At 41.7% G+C, this 25,706-nt stretch overlaps 1 protein-coding gene across 1 annotated transcript in view; it reads right to left on the reverse strand.

Moving 5' to 3' along the window:
- DLGAP1 (DLG associated protein 1) overlaps window positions 1-25,706 on the reverse strand; it is a 430,241-nt gene that overhangs the window by 145,602 nt on the left and 258,933 nt on the right. The window contains exon 5 of the mRNA XM_084849805.1: window positions 1,910-2,124. Coding sequence (XP_084705931.1) covers window positions 1,910-2,124 — 215 coding nt within the window. The remainder of the gene's footprint in view (window positions 1-1,909; window positions 2,125-25,706) is intronic.

Below are 25,706 nucleotides of genomic sequence, written 5' to 3' on the forward strand. Positions count from 1 at the left end.
TGTAGGATTTGGCCCGTCCTTTGGGATCAGCAGGAGAGGCCCCATATAAGCACAGCAGGACCTTATCGGTGGCAGCATTAGTCCCAGCAAAGCCACCTAGATCCAAACCGAATATAGAATATAAGGATTCAGAAAGTATCCCCCCTACAGTCATAGCTGCAGCATATACTTCTTCTGTTTAGCACATCTAACTTCCCTAAAATCTATTCTGAGCACAGTGTATTACTTGTGTGTTTAATTTGTGGTTTTCCACCAATAATACACTTTTATTAATCCAAGGATTACTGATAGAGCATTTCACACTGTTTCTAGGAAAGACAACTCGCCCATAGCAGAGTAGTTTCCCCATCCCCATGGATTTATTTCAAGCAATTACAGTAGGTGTACTGTGCATTCACACCAAAGAACACAGCTCATATCCTGTCAGCATAGTGGCCCTCCAAGAGTTAGGGATCTTGAAATGTTACCATTTTAATAATACAAGGATTTCACATATACATTTTGGCTGGGCATTTTTGGCTACCATGTTTGTCCAAACTTCAAGCCACGTAAGATGACCTAGAGAATATTCTGATTTGTTGTTGTCTGGGTGGAAGCATCCATAGACTTGGAAAGTCTGTAGAGACTTCTGACATCCGACACATAACACAGGGCCAGCTCTACCACTAGCCAGATCGAGGTGGCTGCCTCAGGCAATGGTTGCCGGGGGTAGGGGTAGAGGTTGGTGGTGAAGTATTGGAGGACAGAGCTTTGTGGGCCGCATGGACTGCCCTGAGCTCCCTAAACTAACATTCTGCCCCATCACCATGTATTGAAATAAATTTAAATGCTGGTCTGATCAGCTTCTATCCTTCATCTCATGCAGGAAAACGTCTCGAGCTCATGCTGTCCATGAAACTGGACAACTGTTAGAAAGCAGCTACCTCAGATGCTGTTCACTTAACAGTAATTCTTGGTGAAAAAAGAAGAACACCTTTTCCAGGAGGTTTTCTATGGGTAGCCTGGATGCAGCCCATAGGCCTTGTGTTGCTTATATTTCTGATACAGGGGACAATTACATTTGCATATACCAGAAGCGATAAGCTGACCTTCCTAAATATTTGTCACTAGGGTCAAGAGTACAACATTGGGGGGTGGGTGGTTTGGGGGGGTTAAGAAAGCTTTTCTGTCTATAGCCTGTATTGCACCTAAAAATGTGTGCATTTTATTTATTTATAATATATTTTATTCCACTTTTTGGCCTCTCATGGGCCCCCCAAGGCAGATCATAATCACAAATTAAAAACACAGTATAGTACAAAATAATAGAATGAAACAGAACCTAAAAAAGGAGAACCATGCAAAACTGCCTGTAGCAGGTGGAGGGGCGGGGGCGTTAAATTAACCCAACGGCTTGGAGCAGGGAGTTTTTGTCAGATTGCCAAAAAGCTAACTAACTAGGGGGCTAACCAGGTCTCCCAAGGCAGGGAGTTCCACAATCTGGGCAGTGCAACTAAAAGGCCTGTATCTTGTGTCCCAGCCAACCGGGACTTCTGATGGGAATGGCAAGCAGAGCAAAGCTTCAGATAAAGAATGCAGCGGACAAACACGAATACAACAAACATTTTTATCATCCATGTGAGTCATCAAGGCACAGGGATTTGAAGTTACCAGGCTTTACTATATACATGATATGTATTATATCACTCAAAGATGATGTAATCATTTGAAGAGGTATGCTACAGCCTACCAAGCCTTAAAAATGTATCTACTGGTAAAGGCCAGCAAAGCACCATGGTTTGCAACACTACAGTTGGGACCTCCTATACTCACTCCTGTTCAACCTCATATTTGCTAGTGCAGAAATATCAAGATGTGGCCATCATTTGAATTTCATTCATAATGATGAGCTTTTCTAAAAATGTCTTACTTGAGGGTGGTGAGTTCTGTAAGTGATGGCTGGGTGGCCTTGAGATAGCTTTCTCTTCGTGCTGCAATCTTTGGAGATGGCTTTGGGCTGGTGTCAGAGTCCCCACTGTCATCATCTCCCATGGCTTTGATGTAACTGCCACTTCGCATTCGCCGGCATGGAATCTCATCATCTTTGCCTCGTGGAGTGTACCCAGACCATTCATCTTGAGGAACCTGCCGTGCAAGCAAAATACACTTTAAATATTTAATTTACTATTACTCCCACCCTTTAAAAAAACATGGGATTTTAGTTTGAAATAAAGTTAAAAATACAGGCAACAGAAAGGAAGAAGACATACAACAATATAAAAAGATTAGTAATTAATAGGAAAAACCCCCTCACTGATTACAGTCCTTAGTATATCATGGGTAAGTTTGTCAGACAGGTAGAGTAAAACAGCCTAAGGAGAATCTCACTAACTATTAAGAGAGCTTGGACGTATATGTTATGTAGCCAAACCAGAAAACATGTATGCATCTCCATTTGACTAGAATTTGATTGGAAGCTTGATGGGCATCATAAACATGATGCCATAACACCTCTTGTTTCCCTGCTTTTTCCATTTGCTGAGTAAGTTTATACATAGCCATGGTATCCCAAATTATAAATCCAGTACCATTAAGAAGGTTGTTTGGGAGACTTACAATTACTTGGTATACACAACTTTGTTATTGTATGCAATTGCTAAGAGAGTCATCATGAAGGAATCCAGAGTCATTAGGATCAACATGATGAAGCCATAGCTTTAGGAGTGATCTGTGGAGACGTTCCTAAAGTAGTAATTAGAAATTATATTCCAGAACTCCCACAGTGTTGGACATTCCCACCAAAGTCTGAACCAAACTGTCCATATCCTTCCTTTCCAACAATACCGAATATAGTTTGGGTGCATTAGTGAAGCATGGGTAAGGTACCACCTCCTGAGAAGTTTTTATTGAGCTTGCTTTATATTTGCGTTCCTTGATAAGGTTGTGAAAGTGGTTCAGATACAATGCTGCTTATCTTCTTCCATAAACTCACCTAAGTCCCATGCCTGTACATAAGATGAGTTGTCATCCAAAAATGGCATTGGGAGGATATTAGAAATAGATTATATCAGATCTTCCACCTAAGTAAAGCAGCGGCTTCAGTGAAGGATCCAGAAGTGAGTAGGCGCTTGGTGGCTTGATGTGAGTCTAGCTAAGAAAGTGGCATAGTTGCAGGTACTTACACAAAGGCAGTGAGATTGGTTCAGCTTTTTTCAAGGCAGCTTCAAAGAAGAGCTGCCCCTTTATCCAATAAATTAAACAATCTATATGCTTCTGCTACTATCCAAGTGATAAAGACGTGGGGATTGTTATGTGCTGCAAATTCTCGATGATGCAGCACTTACATAAATGGAGACATTCCTCTTATTTCCTAATTTTCAAAAGATTTTAGTTTTATAGAAAGAACAGCTACAATGTAAGCAAGATTAGTACTTGCAAAACCTAATGAACGTGATCTGAAATGTTGCCATGCTGGACAGAGTGCTCTAGGTGAGAAGCAGTTGCCCCATTCCTTTCAATTTGTAAAATGCTGTGCTTGCACAGTGGGAATCTCCCCTGCATATGTAGAGCATTTCCTTATGAACTAAAAGGTTGGGGTAGCCAGAGCTTTCATAAAGCAGCTTCCTTACATGGAGAGGGGCCTGAGGCTTGTAGTGCCTTTTATAATAAACTATTAATTTATGAATTGCAGAGGCTAAGCAGGTAGGATACAAATAGCATGCAGGTAGTAATAATCCCAAAGCAACATCAATCTAGCATTTCAGTATCTCAGTTGATGCTTCTACCAGCCAGGAACCTCTTAGTAACATCCAGCAAGCCAGGGACCTCTTAGTAGGTCCCAGTAGGTCCCAGACTCCACTTGAAAAAACAACAACTGCTTTTCTCTCTCTCTGTCTCTGGCCCAAATTTAATATGGCAGAAACTATCCCTTTCACCCCTCCATTTCTCCAGGCAGATGGTTAACTAGCCATTAAAGGGTATGAGGTTATTGATGCTATCGTCCACCCTTAGAATAAAACACTAGAGAAAGGGTACCATTTTGCATCTCCAAATATCATGGCTTGGATCCTAAGCTAATTGAACTGAAAGAGGTTCACAGGAAGAAAGTTTCTCACCCCTCTCCTTCGCCCTGCAGCTCCCTGTGCTCCCTGAAAGGTCTCTCCAGAGGGTTGGGGAGCCCTCTGGATGGGCACAGGGAGCTGCTGGTGGAGAAAGCGTTGACCCAAATTGGGCAGAGGTTTACCTGATTTGGGCCAAATCCTCCCTTGTCCTATTAGTTATAATATATAAATATGAACAAAACAATAGCATGGTATCCAATGCAACACTACTGCTAATGTAATTTATGTTAGCAGTAGTGTTGCATTGGATACTGCCCATAGCTCTTAAGAAAAACCATTAGCACATGCATGTTACAGTAGGCATCATTTTGAAAGAGGAATTCCCACCTGTGTGGGAAAGAAGGGGAATGCCTCTTCTGAGATGATGCAGACACTTGTGTTTTTTAAAATATGCAATTATATATATACACACACACACACACACACACACACTTAAAATCTGCTACTTGGTTAATCAAAGCATTTTTCTATCAATAAAAAGGGGTTTTAAACTGATTAACCAATTAATTGAATAAATAATAAATTAAGCATATATAAAACTTATTAGACAATGCAGATTTTACTCCCTAGGACACTAGACTGACAGACCTTGCTTGCAAGAGCTCCCCACATTATGGCATATTCAGATCATCCAATATGACCAACCATGATTAGGGAAGAGCTAGAATTGTCTCCTGCTTAACGCACATTTTCCTTAAAATGTCTTCTCAAGTCACCCAGATGTCTTATCTCCCACCAAAAGACTTTCACCCCAGGAGAACCAACCATTGCTAATCCCTCCTTTCTCTGTACACTTTTTCGAAGCCATTTTTGGTAGAACTCCTCTGTATGCAAGAAAATGCCTTGGCCCTAATTCAGTACCTAAAATGAAATGAATTCTTAAACATACAGGACTGAATCCAAGTCTTGAATCCAAGACTTAATAAGCTTCTCCTTTGCCATGATGCATAATCTTCAGGAGCATTAACATAATCTGAGACCCTGTATTTATTCTCTCCAACCCAATGTACACTAATAATCAATACTGTTACAATGACTGGGTTCACACGACATGCCAACCCATCATGAGTGATCACCCATGGTGGGTTAGCGTGTCATCCAAACCTAGACAGTTTCCCATGGGGTGGGTTAATTTTTTGAAACAAGCCATGGCAACAACCAATGCCTTGTTCTAGGATTTTAAGGGTGGACCAGACCCTGGGGGATGTCCTCCTTGTAGTGCACCCATCCCTGAGTCAACAGCCCCTCTTTTTCATAGAAAAGTATGCTCCCCCCTCTTTTGCTCTGATTGGGAGGGAAAAGTGGGAATTTTCTGTGAAGAAGAGGGGATGCTGACTCAGCCAGGTGTGGACTACAAGGAGAACTCTCCCTTTTAAATCCTGGGCATCTCCTTGAGAAGTTGGTAATGTGAAGCACTCCCCCCCCCTTTTTTTTTAATCTTCAAGGTGCTATAGTGCTATTATGATGGAGTGACTGACAGCTGCCAGGGACATCTTATTACTTTTAGATTCCCCCCACATCATACTGCTGGTACATGACGTTTTCACTACTTTCTCCAGTCTGTCAATGTCTTGGTCAGTTTCATCCCTGCTCTATATGGCTGCTTTCTCCTCCTTTTTAATTTCTTCATGGTGCTATAGTGTTATTCTGCTATAGTGCTATTGTGAAAGACCATCAAAAACAAACTTACAGGGGAAAAAAGCCAATGACTGGAAAAGGGGTAGCCAAAAGACAAAACAGACAGACAAAACAGGTTCTGCCATGCAGGAACTTGGGATACTGGGTGGAGGACCGAGATGGAAGGAAGGAGGAAACAAGCCACAGCAAACCTGATTGTCTGTTGGAAGCACAAGCTATGCACTGTGGATTGTTTGTGGAACAACCCACAGTGCATAGCTTGTCACCAACTATGGGTTAGTGTGTTCTGCAAACACACCCAGCGTCTGCTTGTATGGCAAGATACTGCAGGTGTCTCAAGATGTTATAATTCCTACCCTAATGTAACCCCACTTTCCCTACCAGCAACATTTTGTGGTGGTCTGAATTATGGAGACCTGGTTTCACACAGTAGCCATGGCATAAATGAGGAGAAAAAATGCTAGCCCCCAAAATAGCATGCCGTGCCTCCAGCCTCCCAATTCCCTGGAAGAGGGTAGGGGAAACCCAGAGGGTAATTTATTAGGATATGAAAAACAAGAACTAGGATGTATTTAACAGATAGGGAAGAAAGGGAAACAATGCAAAAGGAACATTCAGATGAAGAATCGATTTAATGTAGGTCTCCAACCAACAAAATTGTGTTGGGGGCGGTGGAGATGAAGACCAACAACTGGATGATCCACAGGGGTGGGATTTGTTCTTAAAACTTGTCTCTAGCTGTACAGTCCTGGGCTCAATGTAGCTGTAAGCCTCAGTACCACAGTTCACATGTCACAAAAACCCAGTTGTTCTTATGTGTTTTTTAAAAAAACACTTTGTAATAGCCCCCTTTCCCATGATGTCTGAATGTGTGGTGTAGTGGCAAGAGTGTTGGACTAGGAGCTGGGAGATCCGGGTTCTAGTTCCCACTCAGCCATGGAAGCTCACTGGGTAACTTTGGGCCAGTCACAGACTCTCAGCCCAACCCACCTCACAGGGTTGTTGTTGTGAGGATAAAATGGAGAGGAGGAGGATAATGTAAGCCGCCTTGGGTTCCTTTCAAGAGGAAAAAAGGCGGGGTATAAATGCAATAAATAAATAAAATAAAAATAATAAATAATGTGCAGTAATGTTTCTTCTGCAGGTGTTGTCAGTGGTATACATCACTGGTGGAGTCAGTCAGGAGGAATTGTCATGTTTGCTATCTAGCTTTATGCATCTCTATGGGATCCCTATATGAATACTCCCTTAAACTGGGTAGATCATGGCAATTCTAACAGGCTGGATGTGCCTGTCCATTTCCCCTGCCTCCCCACAGAATTGCTTGGTTGTCGCACTACAGAATACAGATACATTTTCAATAGCCTACTGTGAGCAAAATTTCATTGAGCACCTCTTATTGCTTGGATAGCTCAAACTCCTGTCTGGAGCCCTTGACTGAGATCCCTGGAGTGTCCTGACCCAAATAATAACAGTGACTGCTGCAAAACCATTAGGACTAGTGGGAAAACCAGTCATTTAACACAGGTTGCATATATTTAAAATTGTAATAATATTCAAGATATCTCATTAGTATAAACTCCCAAAGTTTACACACATACACGTAACATTTCTATCCGGTCCTTACTCCAAGGAACTCAGGTTGGTGTACATGGTTCTCCTTTCCCCCTTTTCATCCTCACAAGAACATGGTGGGGTATGTTAGGATTACCGGCTTTGTTGCTGAGTGACAGTTTGAATCTGGAACTCCCGGGCTCTAGTTCAGTATTCAAAACACTATCTCCACTGGCTCATTAAAGCATCAATGCAATTAAATCATCTTATATTAAAAGGGGGCTATATTTTTGCTGGGAGAAATAAGGAATGGAAACTCAAAAACAAATTAAGGCAAGTCTCTATTAAAAATGAATATTGTCAGTTTTATTCAAATATCCTTTTGATCACTTACTAAATAAAATTGTGTGTTGAGACTTGCCTGTTTTTTCAAGAAATCATTCATGGGAAATGATGTGAAGCCTTCTCGCGGTGATTTTTAAAAATTCAGTGCAGAGTTCAAGTGCTAATATATAGTTTAATTCAACCAAAACGTTCAATAAAATAAAAAGACAGTTTACCTTTCCCCCCCATAAAGAAACTTTATTAATTACTGTAAAACCCTTTCCTGCACTGAGGGATCTATAATATATCTTACAAGTATGAACGTCCTGAAAAGAATTATCTACTCCCTGCTTAAATGTCGTCTGTTTGGTTTCCTGCTACACACAACAGACAAATTACCACTTGAAACATTGTCAGCAATCAACACTTCAGTAATATTTAGCGATACAAGGAGCATGGTCCCCTTTCCTCAAATTCACTTTAGTCTAGGGCTGGTAAAATTAATTAGCTAGCTACACAGCTACACCCCCCCCCCAGCATTCTTTTATTGCTGAAATTTCAGAATACAACTTGTTCTAAATAAAGCAAAATGAAAATAAAACCAAGAATAAAAGTAACACAATTTGGTGATCTTTATGCAAGAGCATTTATAATAAATTCACATGCTGGATGAAATATACATTGCAACTTCTTCTAAAAATAGTTTGTTATGCTTTAAGAAGGTTTTTTTTTTTTAAAAAAACACATTTCCCTTTTCTTATATTTGGTATGAGCTTACCTTGTAAGGCGAAAAAGCAAATAAGCTGTCTTTATGGCATATTAAGTTCATTATTCATATCAGTTTTGTTATGGTTTATTGCAGCTGAGAACATTTAAGCTTCTTTTGGGCTTTTCCAAGGCAAATGTGGGTGAGTTTGGAAGTAAACACTAGGTCTGGGGAGAAGGGGTGTGGTTGGCCATCACTCACAACGGGAGACTTCTAACTAGAGCTTTCTATTAGTATGCAAATACTTAATGAAATGAAATTACACAACTGAAGAACAATGCTTAATGACTGCTCAGTGCAGATCTTCAAACCTATGTAATTTGGGATTTATTAGCAGCCCTCATGGCTGTGTTATATGCCACTACAACACCATTCAGTTGCTGAATTTCTCTTGCTAGGGAGCAATATATAATCATTCAGCCAAATACACAGAGCACCGTTTTTCACTGCTGCTAAGATTCATATCTTAAATATATAGAAATGCCAAAAGGTGTTAAAGAAACATATTTTAGGCATGTGTACTTGACTACAGACAAAAAAGGAGATTTTTAAACCCCTGTTAGCCAAGAATTTAAGAAGGTACGTATGAATGCATGAGCATCATCTGCTGAGAAATGTGTCTGAGGATAATTCTTATATGATGGGTGCAAATGTGTGACACACTCTGACTATTTTATAAACACAGGTTAGCCTGAGTTATCTCAATCCATAGCCATCATGCATATGACACTACTAGAAAGTTATGCAGAATGTTCCACTTTACAGCTCATTTAACATTTTGAAGTATTTCCAAAGCCTTTAGCTTTACCCTTGTGAGATTTCTAATGGTAATCTACTTTAGTTCATCTGACTGATATTTTTGAGCACGTTGTAATATGATGACAAATCAATATTAATAGCCAAGAAAAAATAGCCAGTTCTATTTACTCATTTAAGTTATTTATGCCTCACTTTTCAAACTAATTTTCCAAAGCAGCTTATGTTAAAAAGAAACAATAAATACAATATTAAAAAATCAAATAAAGCACTAAAAATACACAGCAGCATTAAAAACCAACAGAGCACGTTAAAAACAGTGGACACAATCATAAAATACCTTCTGTAATAAAAGCTTTTACAAGCGCCATCTAAAAAGCTTATCAGGCTTCCATGGGGAGAGAATGCTAAAACTGTGTGGCTACCACTAAGAAGGCCCTGTCCTTGGTACTCACCAATTGACTCCTTGAGGGACCAGGTTGCCCTTGCATTGTTTTGTTTTTAATTATTTTCTTAATTATGACTAACAGAGTCTGCCCTTACCACAGGCCGGATTGACATTTCCATCGAGCTATCCACCACAACCACAAGATCTCTTTCTTGGTCATTTGTTACCAGCTCAGATTCCATCAGTGTATACGTAAAGTTAGACTTTTTTTGCCCCAATGGGCACCACTTTATGCTTCCTTACATTAAGCAGAGGCTGTTCTTAGAGGCATATTTTTGTTAGATTAGCAATTTCACATTTGATTTAAGGACTCTTGGATGCATACCATCTGGACCCAGTGATTTGTTTGTTTTCAGTTTGTGAATGTAGTCCAGTCTCTAGAGCTTCATCTCTTGTCACCACTATTTGCCTCAGTTCCTCAGTTTGCTTCCTGAAAATATCAATTCAGGCACAGGAACCTGCCCTACATCTTTTGCAGTGAAGGCAGATGCAAAGAATTCATTAAACTTCTCTGAAATCTCCTCATCCTACTTTAGTACACCTTTAACTATGATAATGATAACTATGATAATAAACCATAAACGACAACAAAGTACCAAATAAAACCAGAAACAAACTGGTTTTCAGTAAGATTTTCAATAAGAATCCCTGTAATATTTTACTTCATTGTCTGTGGAAAGGTTTTGTCCAACTTCGTATCCACCTCTATAAAAAGCATGGCACCAAGGTTTAGAAATGTATAACTAAGTATATGCCAGAGACAAATTTTATTCAGTACACCTGAAACAAGTTTTTCCTGGGCATTTTTTATAGAGAAGAGTCTAACAAGGTTATGTAGCAAATTTTCTATAGCTGGTTCCCAGCAAAAACTTAATATCAAACCAAAACCTATTTTTGTTACTCTCAGTGGTGAGGTTTGGAGTTGGTGGGGCCAATTTCTTTCTTTTGCTTGTGTGTAGCATGCATGGCTACAACAGCTGTAGTAGCGCACGTGTACAACACATATATATTTGTGTGTGTGTGTATGCACACTTTTGGATAAACCAGGTGTTCTCTAACTTTCTCCCCCAGGGCCTGCTTGAGAAAGCTGAAAATGACTGAGACCCAGCAGTCACAAAATGATGTTGTAGGGCCTGAGCCAGTCACAAAATGGTGACAGATGGAGGTAGAGTTTGGCATGATCAGCTGAAAATTACTAATAACATTTTATGTTGATATCTAATCCCCTTTGAAAATGGCTAAATTCTTTGCCACAGCTATTTCCTTGTAGCAGGGAGTTCCATAGTTCACCTTCCCTCAAGTTAAATACAGATACTGGCTCTGGAGGTATTAGTACTTAGCTTCCACATTTCAAGACGAACTTGCTGATCCAGAAAGTCTGATGGTCCAAATCTGATGGTCCAAGTCTGATGTTCTAAGTCTGGGTGTGCTCATGGACACTTCCCTTGGTGCCCACCAAGCTGCCTGCCTCTCCTGGTTTTAATTTTATTTCTTAAGACTATTTTAAATTGTTTTTTTTTTTAAAAAAAAAACTGGGAGATTGTCATGCTGCAAAGCAAAATGCTGCCCTTTCTTTGGGTTCACAATCTTTCTTTGGGTTCAAATGAGTGGTTATTTTGAAGCTCAGACCCACCATCTCTGCCTCATGCTTAGGTTCTTAGGCTACTTACTTTCCTATTAGTCTCACCAGTTTGCCTTCTGGGAAATGAGTGTTTTGCGACTGGCCATGCCCCTCCGTGCCCCTCCATGGAGCAAGCCCCTCCATGGTAGCCATTTTATGGGAGTACCCATGACACTGTCAAAATTCTGAATGTTCCCACCAACCCAAAAAGGTTAGGGACCACTGCTCTAAGTAGAGAAAAGTGTTTATTTTATATTGTAGATATTTTCTCCTCCCCCCATGAGCCTTTCAAAGTCTTCTTACCCATTTCCTGTCATTTCTGATGCCCTTCTCCTTTCACACTTAACATGTACCCTGTCCCCAACTGCCAGTTTCTGTCATCCCTCCCTCCTCTTGCTTTTACATTCACTTCCTCCTACAACAGGTTCCCTATCCCATTCCTCTTTATTCCCATTTAAAAACTATATATATATATATATATATATATATATATATATATATATAATTTATTTATTATTAAAAATATTAGCCTCTACCCAGATATTGCTCTCTACCCAACTCCCACTGCCACACCTGCCTATGCAGTGTGCATGGTGTGGCCATGGAACACGGCAGTCAAACAGAGGCACTGAATGTCAGCTGAGACCCACTGGTGAGTCCCAACCCACAGTCTGAGAAACACTGGGGTAAACACTGTTTGCCAAACAAAAGCCCTTCTCTAGCATTTCCCCCTGTAATGTATTTTTCAAAAGCATTAATCTGCCATTCCTCTACCAGATGACATATGTCTTGCTTCATTATCACACTAGTTCCAATACTTATCCCTTGTTTATTTTCATTTTTATAAATAAAGTTAGGCACCCTGAGGCTAGCTTTAGCATACCTTGGGATTGTTAAATCCCCCCAAAGATGGAGGAGGGATATCCCCTTAAATAAAAGATTCAAAGCTATGGTGTCTGCATGAACTTAATTGTAGCGAACCTGATATTACTTTACTCCATTTCCCCAAGTAAGCTACGTTAAACTACTTTTATCATGGTGAATGAAGTTATAGCAGTGAAGTAGTTAGAAAATACTTATTACATAAATAAACTTTTATTTTTCTGAACCACCCAGAGAGCTTCAGCTATGGGACAGTATAGAAATATAAAAAATGAAATTATAAATACTAATTTATAATGATATATAATACTTAATATTATATATTAATATACATTATTATATAATACTAATTTATAATTACATAAATACTATTTTTATTCTCCAAATTGAACATGTTTCCATATTTCCTGATGATGAAGTTTCTCCTACAGAACAAATATAACATATAGACACATTTCTCATGCTCAAAGCCTTTCACTATCAGCACAGTAAACAATTTTTTAAACTGCGATGGCTTATTGGGCTGAAATAAGCCACTCTGATAACCCACGGTCTGCAGTAAGGGTTATTAACCCACCATGGGTTATTTATTTAACCCACCATGAGTTATCGTGTCATCTGGAGCTCACCATGCTTATTCTGATTGCCTACGGAGTTGGCTGGCAAGAGCAGCCAAGACTGCTGCGGCTGTTCTGCTCCAGCTGGAAGAGCCCTTTTTCCGAGATGTGACAAGTAGCCCAGGGACAATTGCAGCCAATCAAGCACAGCCTTCCCTGATACCACGCTACAGTTACAGAATGACAGCTTTCCCCCAGTACAATGACAGCCTCGCACTATCGCACTACCCTGCTACAGAGAAGTTACACAATAACAGGCTTCCCTGATCACTGCTTTGAAACTGCCCGACTTGGGAAATAAGGGGAAAAGGGGGAATAGGGAAAGAACTGCTCACTTTTCCATAAGAAGCAAAAGTGTGCAATTATCTACTACAGTAGCTGAAGGCTCCCCATGAGGGCACCCCACCTGTGCAATTTCACCCCATTCCAGCAAACTGTCATGGATCTAGAGGTCCCACCCCCTTTTTCCATTTGTGGCCAGCTGTCCCTGATCGTGTGATCCTGTAGCTGCGAAGTAACATCATAACAGCCTCCCCTGCTGAGAATGTCACCCTTCCCAGATTGTGTGATCCTGTACAGAGAAGTTCCACAATCACAGATTTCCCTGGTCACTACTGTGAATGTGCATCTGTGTAAACGAAAAAGTAAAGAGGAAAAGATCCCCGTTCGCAACTCTGAAAATTTGCAAATTCAGAAATGTGCAACAGTGCAAAGGAAAAATAAAAAGCAATGGCTTTGGGGGGAAATGAGCAATTGAGGGTTTTGTGGGTTCACTGGGTCCCTCCTGACTAGGGGAGCTGCCTATGAACTTTTATCCAGATCCTGCAAACCTCCAAGGTGTTATAGTCACCACCCCCTTTTTGGTTCCCCTGGGATTTTCCCTCCTCTGGGTGTAATTGCGCAGGGGTTTGATGGTGCATCAGATGCCTCCAGAGTAGGAGAGGCTGTGTGTGGTTTGGTCTTGATCCTGCACCCCCCCCAAGTTATTATAGTCACCACCCCCTTTTTGGTTCCCCCAGGATTTCCCCTCCTCTGGGTATAATTGCATAGGGTTTTGATGGTGCATCAGGCACCTCCTGACTAGGAGGGGCTGTGTGTGAAGTTCGGTCCTGATCCTGCAAACTTCTGCAAAGGGTTTACTTGTGCCACCCCCTTTTTGGTGCACACTGAGATTTCGCTCCTTGTAGTCCCTACTTCGATGCAATGAATGGGTGAAAAAACACCACTGCTTTGGCAGGAGGACTGCAGAGGGGCAGGAGGATGGGTCAGATTAGGCATAGTAGCTTAAAAAGCTACACACACAGTAGCGTATTAGCCTGGTCATGTGGCAGGGCATCATGGACTATTTCAAAAATAAGCGACCGTGAGTAGCTTATTAAGCTACCATGGCTTAACATGACATCCAAACATGGCCTGACTGAAGTTATGCCTGGAGATTTCATTCTCCCACACCAAATATTTTACACAATATCAAACTGCTAAAATCTACAGGATTGCTTTCAAGAATCTCCTGGAGATTAATGCTGATTCCTGGAGACTCCAGGCCAATCCTGGAGGGATGGCAACCCTAGCAGAACTGCACAAATTTATTCTTTTGAGAACATTCATGCTAAAAAAAAAAAAAGTATACAAAAACAATTAATATTAAACACTTCAAAGGCCTACACAGCCATGTAGTTAGATCTCACACCTTAACCACAAGGTTTATGTGAGGATAAAAGGGGATTGAGGGAATGACATCTCTGCAACTTGGAACTTCTTGGAGGGAGGGACACAAATGTGAACATAGAATCATAGAATCATAGAATAGTAGGGTTGGAAGGGGCCTACAAGGCCATCGAGTCCAACCCCCTGCTCACTGCAGGAATCCAAGTCAGAGCATCCCTGACAAATGGCTGTCCAGCCTCATCTTGAAGGCCTCCAGTGTGGGAGAGCCCACCACTTCCCTAGGTAATTGGTTCCATTGTCGTATTGCTCTTACAGTCAGGAAGTTTTTCCTGATGTTCAGCCAGAATCTGGCTTCCTGTAACTTGAGCCCATTATTCCGTGTCCTGCACTCTGGGATGATCGAGAAGAGATCCTGGCCTTCTTCTCTGTGACAACCTTTCAAGGACTTGAAGAGTGCTATCATATCTCCCCTCAGTCTTCTCTTCTCAAGGCTAAACATGCCCAGTTCTTTCAGTCTCTCTTCATAGGGCTTTGTTTCCAGTCCCCTGATCATCTTTGTTGCCCTCCTCTGAACCCTCTCCAGTTTGTCTGCATCCTTCTTAAAGTGTGGTGCCCAGAACTGAACACAGTACTCCAGATGAGGCCTTACCAGCGCTGAGTAGAGGGGAACTAGTACTTCCCGGGATTTGGAAGCTATGCTTCTATGAATGCAGCCCAAAAGAGCATTGGCCTTTTTTGCAGCCACATCACATTGTTGGCTCATATTCAGCTTGTGATCGACAACAATTCCAAGATCCTTCTCACTTGTAGTGTGGTTGAGCCACGTATCCCCCATCTTGTAACTGTGCATTTGGTTTCTTTTTCCTAGGTGCAGAACTTGGCATTTATCCCTATTCAATGTCATTCTGTTGTTTTCTGCCCAGCGCTCCAGTCTATCCAGATCACTTTGAATTTTGTTTCTGTCTTCCAAAGTATTAGCTATCCTGCCCAATTTGGTGTCATCTGCAAATCTGATCAGCATTCCCTGCACCTCCTCCTCCTCCTCCAAGTCATTAATAAAAATGTTGAAGAGCGCTGGGCCCAGGACTGAGCCCTGCAGTACCCCACTCGTTACCTCTCCCCAGTTTGAGAAGGTCCCATTGATGAGCACTCTTTGAGTCCGATTCTGTAGCCAACTGTGGATCCACCGGATCGTTATTTCATCTAGCCCACTTTGAGCTAGTTTGCTCATCAGAATATCATGGGGCACTTTGTCGAAAGCTTTGCTGAAGTCGAGGTATATGATGTCTACAGCATTCCCATGGTCTACAAGGGAGGTTACTTGATCAAAAAATGAGATCAGATTTGTCTGGCAGGACTTGTTTTTGACAAATCCATGTTGGCTTCGAGTAATCACGGCATTGTTTTCAAGGTGCTTCCAGATGGATTCCTTTATCATCTGCTCCAGAATTTTCCCAGGGATTGATGTCAGACTGACTGGTCTGTAGTTCCCAGTTTCCTGCTTTTTACCCTTTTTGAAGATAGGGACAACATTAGCCCTCCTCCAGTCATCTGGCACTTCCCCCGTCCTCCATGATTTCTCAAAGAGAATAGACAGCGGTTCTGAGAGTTCTTCTGCCAGTTCCTTTATTACTCTAGGATGCAGTTCATCTGGCCCTGGACATTTGAACTCATTCAAAGTAATTAGGTGTTCCTTGACCATATGCCTATTGATCTCAAGCTGCAATCCTGCCCCTTCAGCCTGTACTTTGCCTTTGCCAGGGTGGTCATAGACCCTCTTTTGGGAGAAGGCTGAGCCAAAGTAGGAATTGAGCACCTCTGCCTTTTCTTTGTCATCTGTTATCATTTTGCCATCCTTATTTAATAGCTGAACCACCATTTCTTTCCTCTGCCTTTTACTATGCACATAGCTGAAGAAAGTCTTTTTGTTGTTTTTAGCATCCCTTGCTAACCTCAGCTCATTCTCAGCTTTAGCCTTCCTGACGCCATCCCTGCAATCCTGTGCTATCTGCCTGTACTCTTCCTTTGTTACTTGGCCTTCTTTCCACTTCCTATATGTGTCCTTTTTTGTTTTCAGGTCATCCCTAAGCTTTTTGTGAAGCCACATTGGCTTCTTCTGTTGTCTTCCACCTTTTCTTCTTGTTGGAATTGTTTGTGATTGTGCCTGGAGAACTTCCTTTTTTAAAAGCTCCCACCCATCTTGGACTCCTTTTCTCGCTAGCATCGCTTGCCATGGGACCTTACTGATCATTGTTCTGAGTTTATAAAATCAGCTTTCCTAAAATCCAGGGTACACATTTGACTACACTCAGCTTTTGCTTCCCTTAGAACCAAGAACTCAAGTACAACATGGTCGCTTTCCCCCAGAGTTCCTGTAACTGCTACTTTATCCACTAAGTCATCTCTGTTGGTTAGGATCAAGTCAAGGATAGCCGATCCTCTAGTTCCTTCCTCTACTTTCTGTAGGAGGAAGTTATCCGCCACACAAGTCAGGAATTTCCTGGAGGGGCCATGTTTTGCAGAATTTGTCTCCCAACAAATATCGGGGAAATTGAAGTCCCCCATTACTACTACATCATGCTTCCTTAAAACATTGGCTATTTGCTTTTCAAAAGTTTCATCCTCGTCTTCTCCTTGATTGGGTGGCTGGTAGTAGACTCCGACCACCAGGTTCCTTTTATTCTTTGCTCCATTTATTTTGATCCAGATGCTCTCGATGGGGCTACCAAGCTCCTCCTCCTGTATTTTTGTGCAGAGATATGTATTTTTCACATACAATGCAACCCCACCTCCCTTTCTGTTCCTCCTGTTCTTTTTGAACAAGTTATGTCCTTCAATTGCTGTATTCCAGTCATGAGAGTCATCCCACCAAGTCTCAGTTATACCTATCAGGTCATAATTTCCCTCTTGTATTAAGAGTTCAAGTTCGTTCTGTTTGTTTCCCATACTCTGGGCATTAGTATATAGACATCGAAGACCATGTGCTTCATAGTCTGGCTTTCTTCCTACATGTGTCTGAAGACTATTATTGGGCGCTATCAGAGCTGTTCTCTCCGTTGCAGTGCATGCGCCTATGTCCATTGTTACCCCCAACATTACATCTCCCTTCCCCGTAGGATTCAGTTTAAAGCCCTCCTGATGAAGTTCTTCATGCTGTGGCCAAACACATTCTTCCCAGCCTTTGTGAGGTGCAACCCGTCCCTAGCCAACAGCCCATCTTTCCAGGAAGTATAGCCCGTGGTCCCAGAATCCAAATCTCTCTCGTCGGCACCACCTTCATAGCCAGTCATTCACCCGGAGTATTTTTTGTTCCCTTTCTATCCCTCTTCTAACTACTGGAAGGATGGATGAGATGATATCTGGGCCCCAAAGTTCTTGAGTTTCCTTCCCAAAGCTTCAAATTCTGACATGATCTCTTCATACCTCCGCTTGGCGATATCATTTGTTCCCACATGGATGAGAAGAAAGGGATACCTGTCAGTGGGCTTTATGAGTGCAGGCAACCTTTCAGTCACGTCTCTAATTTGTCCTCCTGGGAGACAACATACCTGGCGAGTCCACGGGTCTTCACGACATACTTGGGTCTCGATCCCATGCAGCAAGGAGTCTCCCACTACTACCACTCTTCTCTTCTTCTGGTTGTAGGCCTGGGTTTCATTGCCTCTGTTTGACTGACCTTCAGCCTCTTGCTCACTCTCATGCAGGTTCCCCTGTGATTCTTCCTCTGCAGGCTGTCCTCCAGTCTCATCCGCAAGTACCTGGAATCGGTTCCACAGCTCCACTGCTTCCACTGGTGCAGAGTGGTATCTAGTTCTTCTTCTCCTAACTGTCACCCTTTTCCAAGGAGTATCCTCTACTCCATTTTTCTTCACCTCAGCATTTCCCACTGCCTCATCTTGCTGTTGCTCTTCAAGCTTCTGGTCTTCCCTTTGCTGCTGTAGTTCCCCTATTCTGACCAAGAACTCTTTGTGTTCTCTTATTCCCCGGAGGGTCGATAGTCGCCGCTCCCGTCCACTTACTTTTTCCTCCAGCAGCGTGATCAACTTGCACTTGTTGCAGGTGTAGGCCATGTTGTTCTCAGGCAAGAAAACAAACATGGCACACACCTTGCAGGTCACCACCACTGGAGAGTCTTGTCCTTCCACGTAATTCCTTGAAGGGAGGGAGAGGACATTGTGGTACGAATTTGAACATAAAAGCCTACTAGGACAGGCCTCCCTATTTATTTATTTACAATGTTTGTATACCGCTCCCCATCCAAAAAAAAATCCGGAGCAGTGAACACAAGAAGTACAATAGTAAAAAAGATAAAAGATTAAAACATGATATTAAAATTATTAAAAACAAAATGCCAATAAAAACTGTGGCTGGTCATTTAAGGAATGCCGGAAGCAACACAGTGTTGGCACCTGCCTGAACTCTAGGGGCAGGGAATTCCATAGGAAGGGGGCCACCACACTGAATTCTCTTCTCCTGGTGGACTCCAATCAGGCCATAGGTCTATGTGGAACCACCAGGAGCATACCCTCCGATTACCTCAGTGACTGGGTGGGTTGGTATGGGAGAAGACGCTTTCCTGGGCCTGTTAGAGGAACCAGGCCTCTTACAAAGGGAGGGGGGAATCTGCTCTTTGAAGTGTGCCTTTTCTTCCTGATATGGCAATTGGTTCCTATGTGGCCTTGCCCTAATAGAGAAAAGTCAGCCAGTTGGAGGAAAATGGTATCCAACAGGCTGGCCCTACTCAAGCCTCACTGGATTTATGTGGTTGGCTGAAAACTGCCTTACAACTGCTGGCAGACTCACTTGAAAGCTTTGATAATTCCCTGAGAATAGGGGCCCAATAGTGAAACTAGTAATTCAGTCCTCCCTGTACTAAGAAGACTGGAGAGAAGAAGACTTGTCATGTGAGTCTCTAGCCTGCAGGCCCCTCCCCTTTGCCCTGACAGCATCGAAGAGGCCTGAAGGAAAAGCCAGCTTGAAACTAGAGACTCAGACACGAGAGAGAAGCAATGGGACTGGACAACCAAACGAAAACCAGCATTAATGAGTCAGTGACTTAGCCTAGGCCACGTAGAAACAGTTAACTGATTAATGTAATACGATTAACTCTTTAAATGCATTTTTTCTTTTTCTTCTTTCTTGGTTTGGGGGCAAATCCATTTAGCCCTAAGGAGGAACCTCCACTGGTTACTCTCCATCATAATTTCAACGATTGAAAGTGAAAGGCAATATATGCCCCAGCTGCATACAATTATCTTGATTGTGCAATTTTCTAACGTTTGACTTATAATAACATCCATTTTTATACCATGGGGAAAGTTTGGTATGTGGAATATGTCAGATGCCATTGTTTCACCAGATCATATGCATTTAATTTCAGTAGCCAACTAATCAAGTTACCTGTAAGTTGATGAGTCATCTTCATTCTGCCTACTCACATTTTGACCAGACCTTGGTTTATTATACATTATCTTTGCAATCTATTTTTTCCCCCTGATACATAGCTTGAAATAATAGCTTATAATAGTGCAATATATTCCAAAGGCAAAAGATAAGATGAACCTCTAGCCTGATTAATAGGCTGGAGTGTTAGGTAAAAGAGCTAATACAGATCTCATTAATTTATTTTGGGCTTATTCCAGAGGCTCCATATCAATATATTGTCAAATAATAAAGCAGTGGAGTTTTCTCTGAATTATTTGTAATCTGGTGAAACCAGATTGCCCTTTCTATCCCTTAACAATTAGATTAGGATTTAATAGTTTTGGTGGCTTGTTAATGGATAATTCAAGAGTTCCCATGGAGAATTAATGTCAGTACATAGGCTAAAGGGTTGGAGTTGCTCTCTTTCAATGCCATCAATAAATATTATTTATGAATAATAAATATTATTTATGAAGAGGAGGCTGTCCAAAATCTTGCCCTTTGCACAATTTTTGTACAGAACAGTTTTAAGTTTTTCTTATTTTTTTAAGGTACAGGAAAGGATATACACTTATGCATATCTTCTATTAATATGTAGTGATCAGAAACTTCCCATATGCTCAGAGCAGTTCTAACTATTCCCATACTGTTTTGCCTATAGGTAAAGTGTGTATACCATACTTATCCAGATGGGTTCATATCTGTTGTATAGGTAGTTCTTTAAAGAGAGTGCTGTGGGAGGATATATTATGGTTCTTTATGGGTTAAAGGCAGAATAAGAAGGAGAGGTGGAGTTCAATAATGGAGGGGGTATCTCCTCTGGGAGAGGCACTTCAGTTTCTACTGCAACACCACTGCTGATTTATTTTTTTTCATACTCTCTACAAGGTGTCAGAATGGGCCCATTTTTTGACCCAGCAGATGAGAACTGAAGAGGGGGAAAAAGACAAAGAACTCCAGGCTGCAAGGGTGAATAGAAAACAAAAGAAAAGGAAACAACAGGAGCAAAAGTTTAAAATCAGATCAACAGAGCAGGGAAGAACCACTGCAAAGTGAAAGAGAAAGTAAATGAGAGCCCCTAGAAAGGGAGAGGCCTTGGAATAATCAGAGAGTCGAGCAAGAATTAAAAGTTTTTAAAGCTATGGAGCCTATAACACAAATGGCTCAACTTCAAAATTTGATTTTCAATTTTTTCAGCAGTTGGCTCAGCTGGATTAGGAAACTTGAGAGACACAGGATGACTTCTTGGTTGAAGAAGAAACCGTAAGAACACCAGAGGGGCATCTTCACAACAATGGAGTGAGAAGCACATTGGATGATTACCTGGATTTTCATGGGATCAGCTTTGGTCTGTTAGGGACACACGAAGCAAGAAAAGCCGAGTGTGTGCTACCTTTAAAATCCTCTTGAAAGGAACATACGTCAGGGTGGGAGGGAGTAGAACTGAATGTCATCAGACTGGCAGGGGATGCTCAACCAATGAGAGAAGTTTCCCCCCACTGTCCAGGCTCCCCCCTGCTACTATTACATTATTATGAATGGAGAGCAACTAATTCACAATTCTGAAGGCTCCCCTCTGCTACTACATTATCACCCACTTTTTCCCCAGTGTGTGCACTTTTGCCTTGAGAAGCCAAAATCCCCCCTTTCTACCCTGCTTTTTCCTCCTCTCTGCTCTCGATGAGATAAGAAGCTCCCGTGATCTTGAAGGATTGGTACTGAGATTTTACAGGACAACAGGAACTCTTTCAACATCAAAGTAGCGCAGCACTGAGATAGCGATTTCACGGAGAAGCGAAAGATTGCTTCAGGTTGAGTTTCTAAACTTAGCCTTTCACCCTTTAAATGCTTACTTCTTACTTCTGAGTAAACATGCACAGAAGGGGGGCTGCTCCAGTTTACTTTGCCCCATACGATCTCCCTTCATTTACGATGTATGAAATCTCTGCTGTGTGGGAAGTGTTGCATGAAATGTGATGAAACCCTGTTTGCAGCTTGGGAGGAGACAGTATTTGTGAATGTGCTATTTTGAGGGATAGTAATGTTGACTTAACTTGTGCATGCACTCCTGGGTGATACTTTTCTGAATGGGAGGGGAAACACGCCTTGACTGGGTTCAGAGAGGTCACAGGCAGGTGAAAGACACACCTCTGGGGCTGGGCTACCATGCTGAAGTAAATGCAGAGGACAGAGCACAGAAGCGAGGAGAAAATGAATTAAATCAACCAATCAGAGTATAACCAGTCTCAGAAACTCCAGTTTTTCCACTGAAAGCTCTGGGGTGGCTGTGGGATGGCCATGCTGTCATGGGCCATGGATGACCATGGAGTACTACCAATTCACAGCAAAACCTCCATGAGAAGAGTCTGCAAGTGAATGCTCTCATTTTTGCAATGGGTGGCATTGCAGATGATATTCTTTGTATTCTACCTTTCATAGCGGAAGACCAAAAAGATTTTAAGAAAGTAAAGGAAGCTTTTGATAACCATTTTATAGGAAAACAAGACCTGATATATGAAAGAGCAAAATTTAATAGGAGGTGCCAAAGCAAGGAGAAACTGCAGAAGCTTTTATTCCTGCTGTATACAGTGTTACTATGGAACAATAAAAAAGAGCTTATAAGGGACAGGATTGTTGTGGGCATAAAAAGATATAAAATTGTCAGCTCAACCTTAGCTGGGTTCTGGTCTCACATTAGCCAATGCAATAGCAAAAGTGCGAATGCACGAAATCATAATTAAACAACAGTTGGACTTATATGTTAGTCCCACAAGCATTGATATGCCAGATAATGTGGGCACAGTAAAAATCAAGAATAAAATGGGTGAACATGTAGTCAGACTAAAAGTACAACCTAAAACTTCAGCTCAATCTGAGTACGTGAGACCAAGACACGTAACCAGAACTTCAGGAGAGAACATACACTATGTGGAAGAGGTGGCATACTCGTAATTGGCAAGAGTGCCCTCCAAAGGGAGTAGAATGTGGCAATGCCTCAAAATAGAGCATTCTGCAGCAGTATGCAGAACACCTACAACTGTAGAAATGATACAAGAACAAATAATAAGGGCCAATGATGAAGAACCTATGAAATCCATATTTTAGGGCCTATAATGTCAGTAGAACAGATGCCATCTTGGTATACAAACATACACTTAAACAGAAAAGTTCTCAATTTAAAATTCATACAGGAGCTGCTGTCACTGTAATTCCCACAAAAAACTATGATCTGTATTGAGATGGCTGGCTACAACCAACAAATAAAGTTCTACATGGAGCCAGTAACAATACACTGAAATTCTTGGGCCAGTTTCAGGCAATACTGGAAAAAGAGGGGAAGGTTCTTCATCAACCTGTGTGTATGATATAAGACCTTACTGCATCCCTATTGGGGTTGCTTGCAATACAGCAACTACATGTAGTACAGAGACTGGAGAATAACGCACAAAACAAGTGAAATACTTCAAAAATGTACCTTCAGGTTTTAACAGGACTGAGCAAAAAATCAGGAGACCATGAAATAAAGCTGATGCCATCACACTCCTTTTGCCTTGACTGCACCACACTGAGTCCCAATTCCTTTATAAACCCCCTCGCTGAGGAATCTAGACCATTAACCACTTTCATTACTCTCTTTGGAAGATACTGTTTCAATTCGGTCCCGTTTGGCTTTTCGTCTGCCTCTGCGCGCTTCCTAAAGAGTATTTCACAAATTGTATCTGGATTTCCATGTATTCTTTGCTGCGCAGATGATGTGCTGGTTTATGGCAAAGTTCAGCAGGAGCACTATAAGAGACTGCATGGAGTTTGAGAACATTTTGAACTTGTGGGACTCACACTGAATGATAAATGTACATTTGGAAAAGAACAGATAAAATGGATTGGACGTATAATTAGCAACCAGGGAATTCAGCCTGACCCTGATTTTTGCACTTTTGAATTTGCCTGTACCTCAAGATGTATGTGCTATAAGATGGTTTTTAGGAATGGCAAATAATTTTGGGATTTTTAAAAAAAACCAAAACTTGGCTCATGTCACAAAGCCTCTAAAGGAACCCCTGCATGGGGACAATATATGAACCTGGGGCTATACACAACAAGACGCATATGCAGAAATTTTTTAAAAAGTTGTTATCTTCCCCAGTTTTAGCACAATATTCAGAGACCAATCCAACAACAGTAGCTCCTGATGCATCCCCATATGTATTAGTAGCTGTACTTATACAGATGCAGCCAGGTCACCACTGGGGTGCCCAGTTGCATTTATATTTAGATGCCATATTGAAATGGAACAATGCTATGCTCAACTGGTGAAGGAAACATTAGCAGTTACGTGGGCCTGTGAACACTTCAGGTTTTATTTGGTGGAGTTGAAATCTGACACACAGATGGACCGTAACACCCTGGTAGCTTTACTGGGCTCAAAGCCCCCGGATGAGCTTCTACCTACAGTCCAAAGATTTTGACTCCACCTATTGATATTTTCCTTTAACACTGAACATGTACCAGGAAAATAATTTATAGCAGAAGACACATTTTTAGGGCTCCTGTTCAGCTACTACTCATAAAGGCAGAAAGGGCCCTAGAACCAGATGTGAAAGTTTACATTGATTTTGTTCAGGCTCTGATACCAGTATGAACACGGCGACTTCAGCAGTTTAAGAAAGTACAGCGGAGAGATGCAACATGTCAAAAAATAATCCATCTCTGCCAACAGGGGCAGGGCTACAGGAGACAATCCCCTCAGGATGTGAGGCCTTATTGAATGGACAGGAATGATCTTCACATAGCAGATGGCTTGCTTTTAAAAGGTTAGCTTATTGTTATCCCCAAAGAGCTCCAGATAGAAATGCTTCAAAAGATCTACAAAGGGCATCAAGGTATTACTAAGTGAAGGGCAATAGCATAGCAGTCCATTTGGTGGCCAGGGGTTAGCAAGCAAATAAAAACCTTAGTTGAAAATTCCACGGAATGCACTGAAACAAGGAAGCAGGCCCCTGAACCTTAACTCCCTCCAAGGCTGCCTGGGAGACCCTGGCAACCAGCAGAAACATATTGTGGTCATTGATTATTTCTTGGATATATTGATCTTGCTTTACTTACCCGAATTTCAACAAATCAGGTCTTCCAAAAACTGAAAGTGATATTTGCCAAACATGGAGTTCCAGAGTTCCAGAGATCCTTTTCTCTGATAATGGACCTCAGTAGGTCTCTGACAAGTTTAAAGAGTTTGCAGACATCTATGACTTTTATCACTGCACCACTACTCCACATAATCCCCAAAGTAATGGAGAAGTGGAAAGGGCTGAACAAATACTTAAAATTTTTCTGAAAAAAGACAAATGATCCTAATCTTGCATATAGATCCAGTCCTCTGCCTTCAGGACCCACTCCAGCCAAACCACTTATAGGACGTTTGCTACAGACCCCCTTATCTTGTGACCTAAAACCCAAGTGGCCTGACTTGAAGGAATTTCAAAGATGGGATGAGGAAAGGAAGCAACAACAGCAGTCTAACCTCAATGTTAGGCACAGAGCAAAAACATTACTAACATTGTTTCCAGGTGATACCATTTGGATACAAAGCCAAAAGAATACGGAATATGGAACTGTGCAAGAACAGGCAATGTCCCCTAGGTCTATACACCCAATATAAGGACTTATATTGTAAAACCCCACAAGGATTGCTTCGAAGAAACTGGGTCCAGTTCTGGTGCCTCCTACCCAACATGGCACAAAGTCAAGTTCCAGAGGGCCCACAGCTCAGGAGAGTCTCCCATATAGAAGGGATGGTCCCAGAAAATACCTCTGTAGTACAGACAAGGTCGGGAAGAATTGTCAGACTATCTCAAAGATTGGACCTTTAAAAAATCAATTTATTAATAATTTCGGAAGAAAGAGTCAGTGT

The sequence above is a fragment of the Heloderma suspectum genome, chromosome 4 (genome assembly GCF_057233095.1).
Source record: "Heloderma suspectum isolate Gila_16-S chromosome 4, 16-S_ref, whole genome shotgun sequence".
Taxonomy (NCBI): domain Eukaryota; kingdom Metazoa; phylum Chordata; class Lepidosauria; order Squamata; family Helodermatidae; genus Heloderma; species Heloderma suspectum.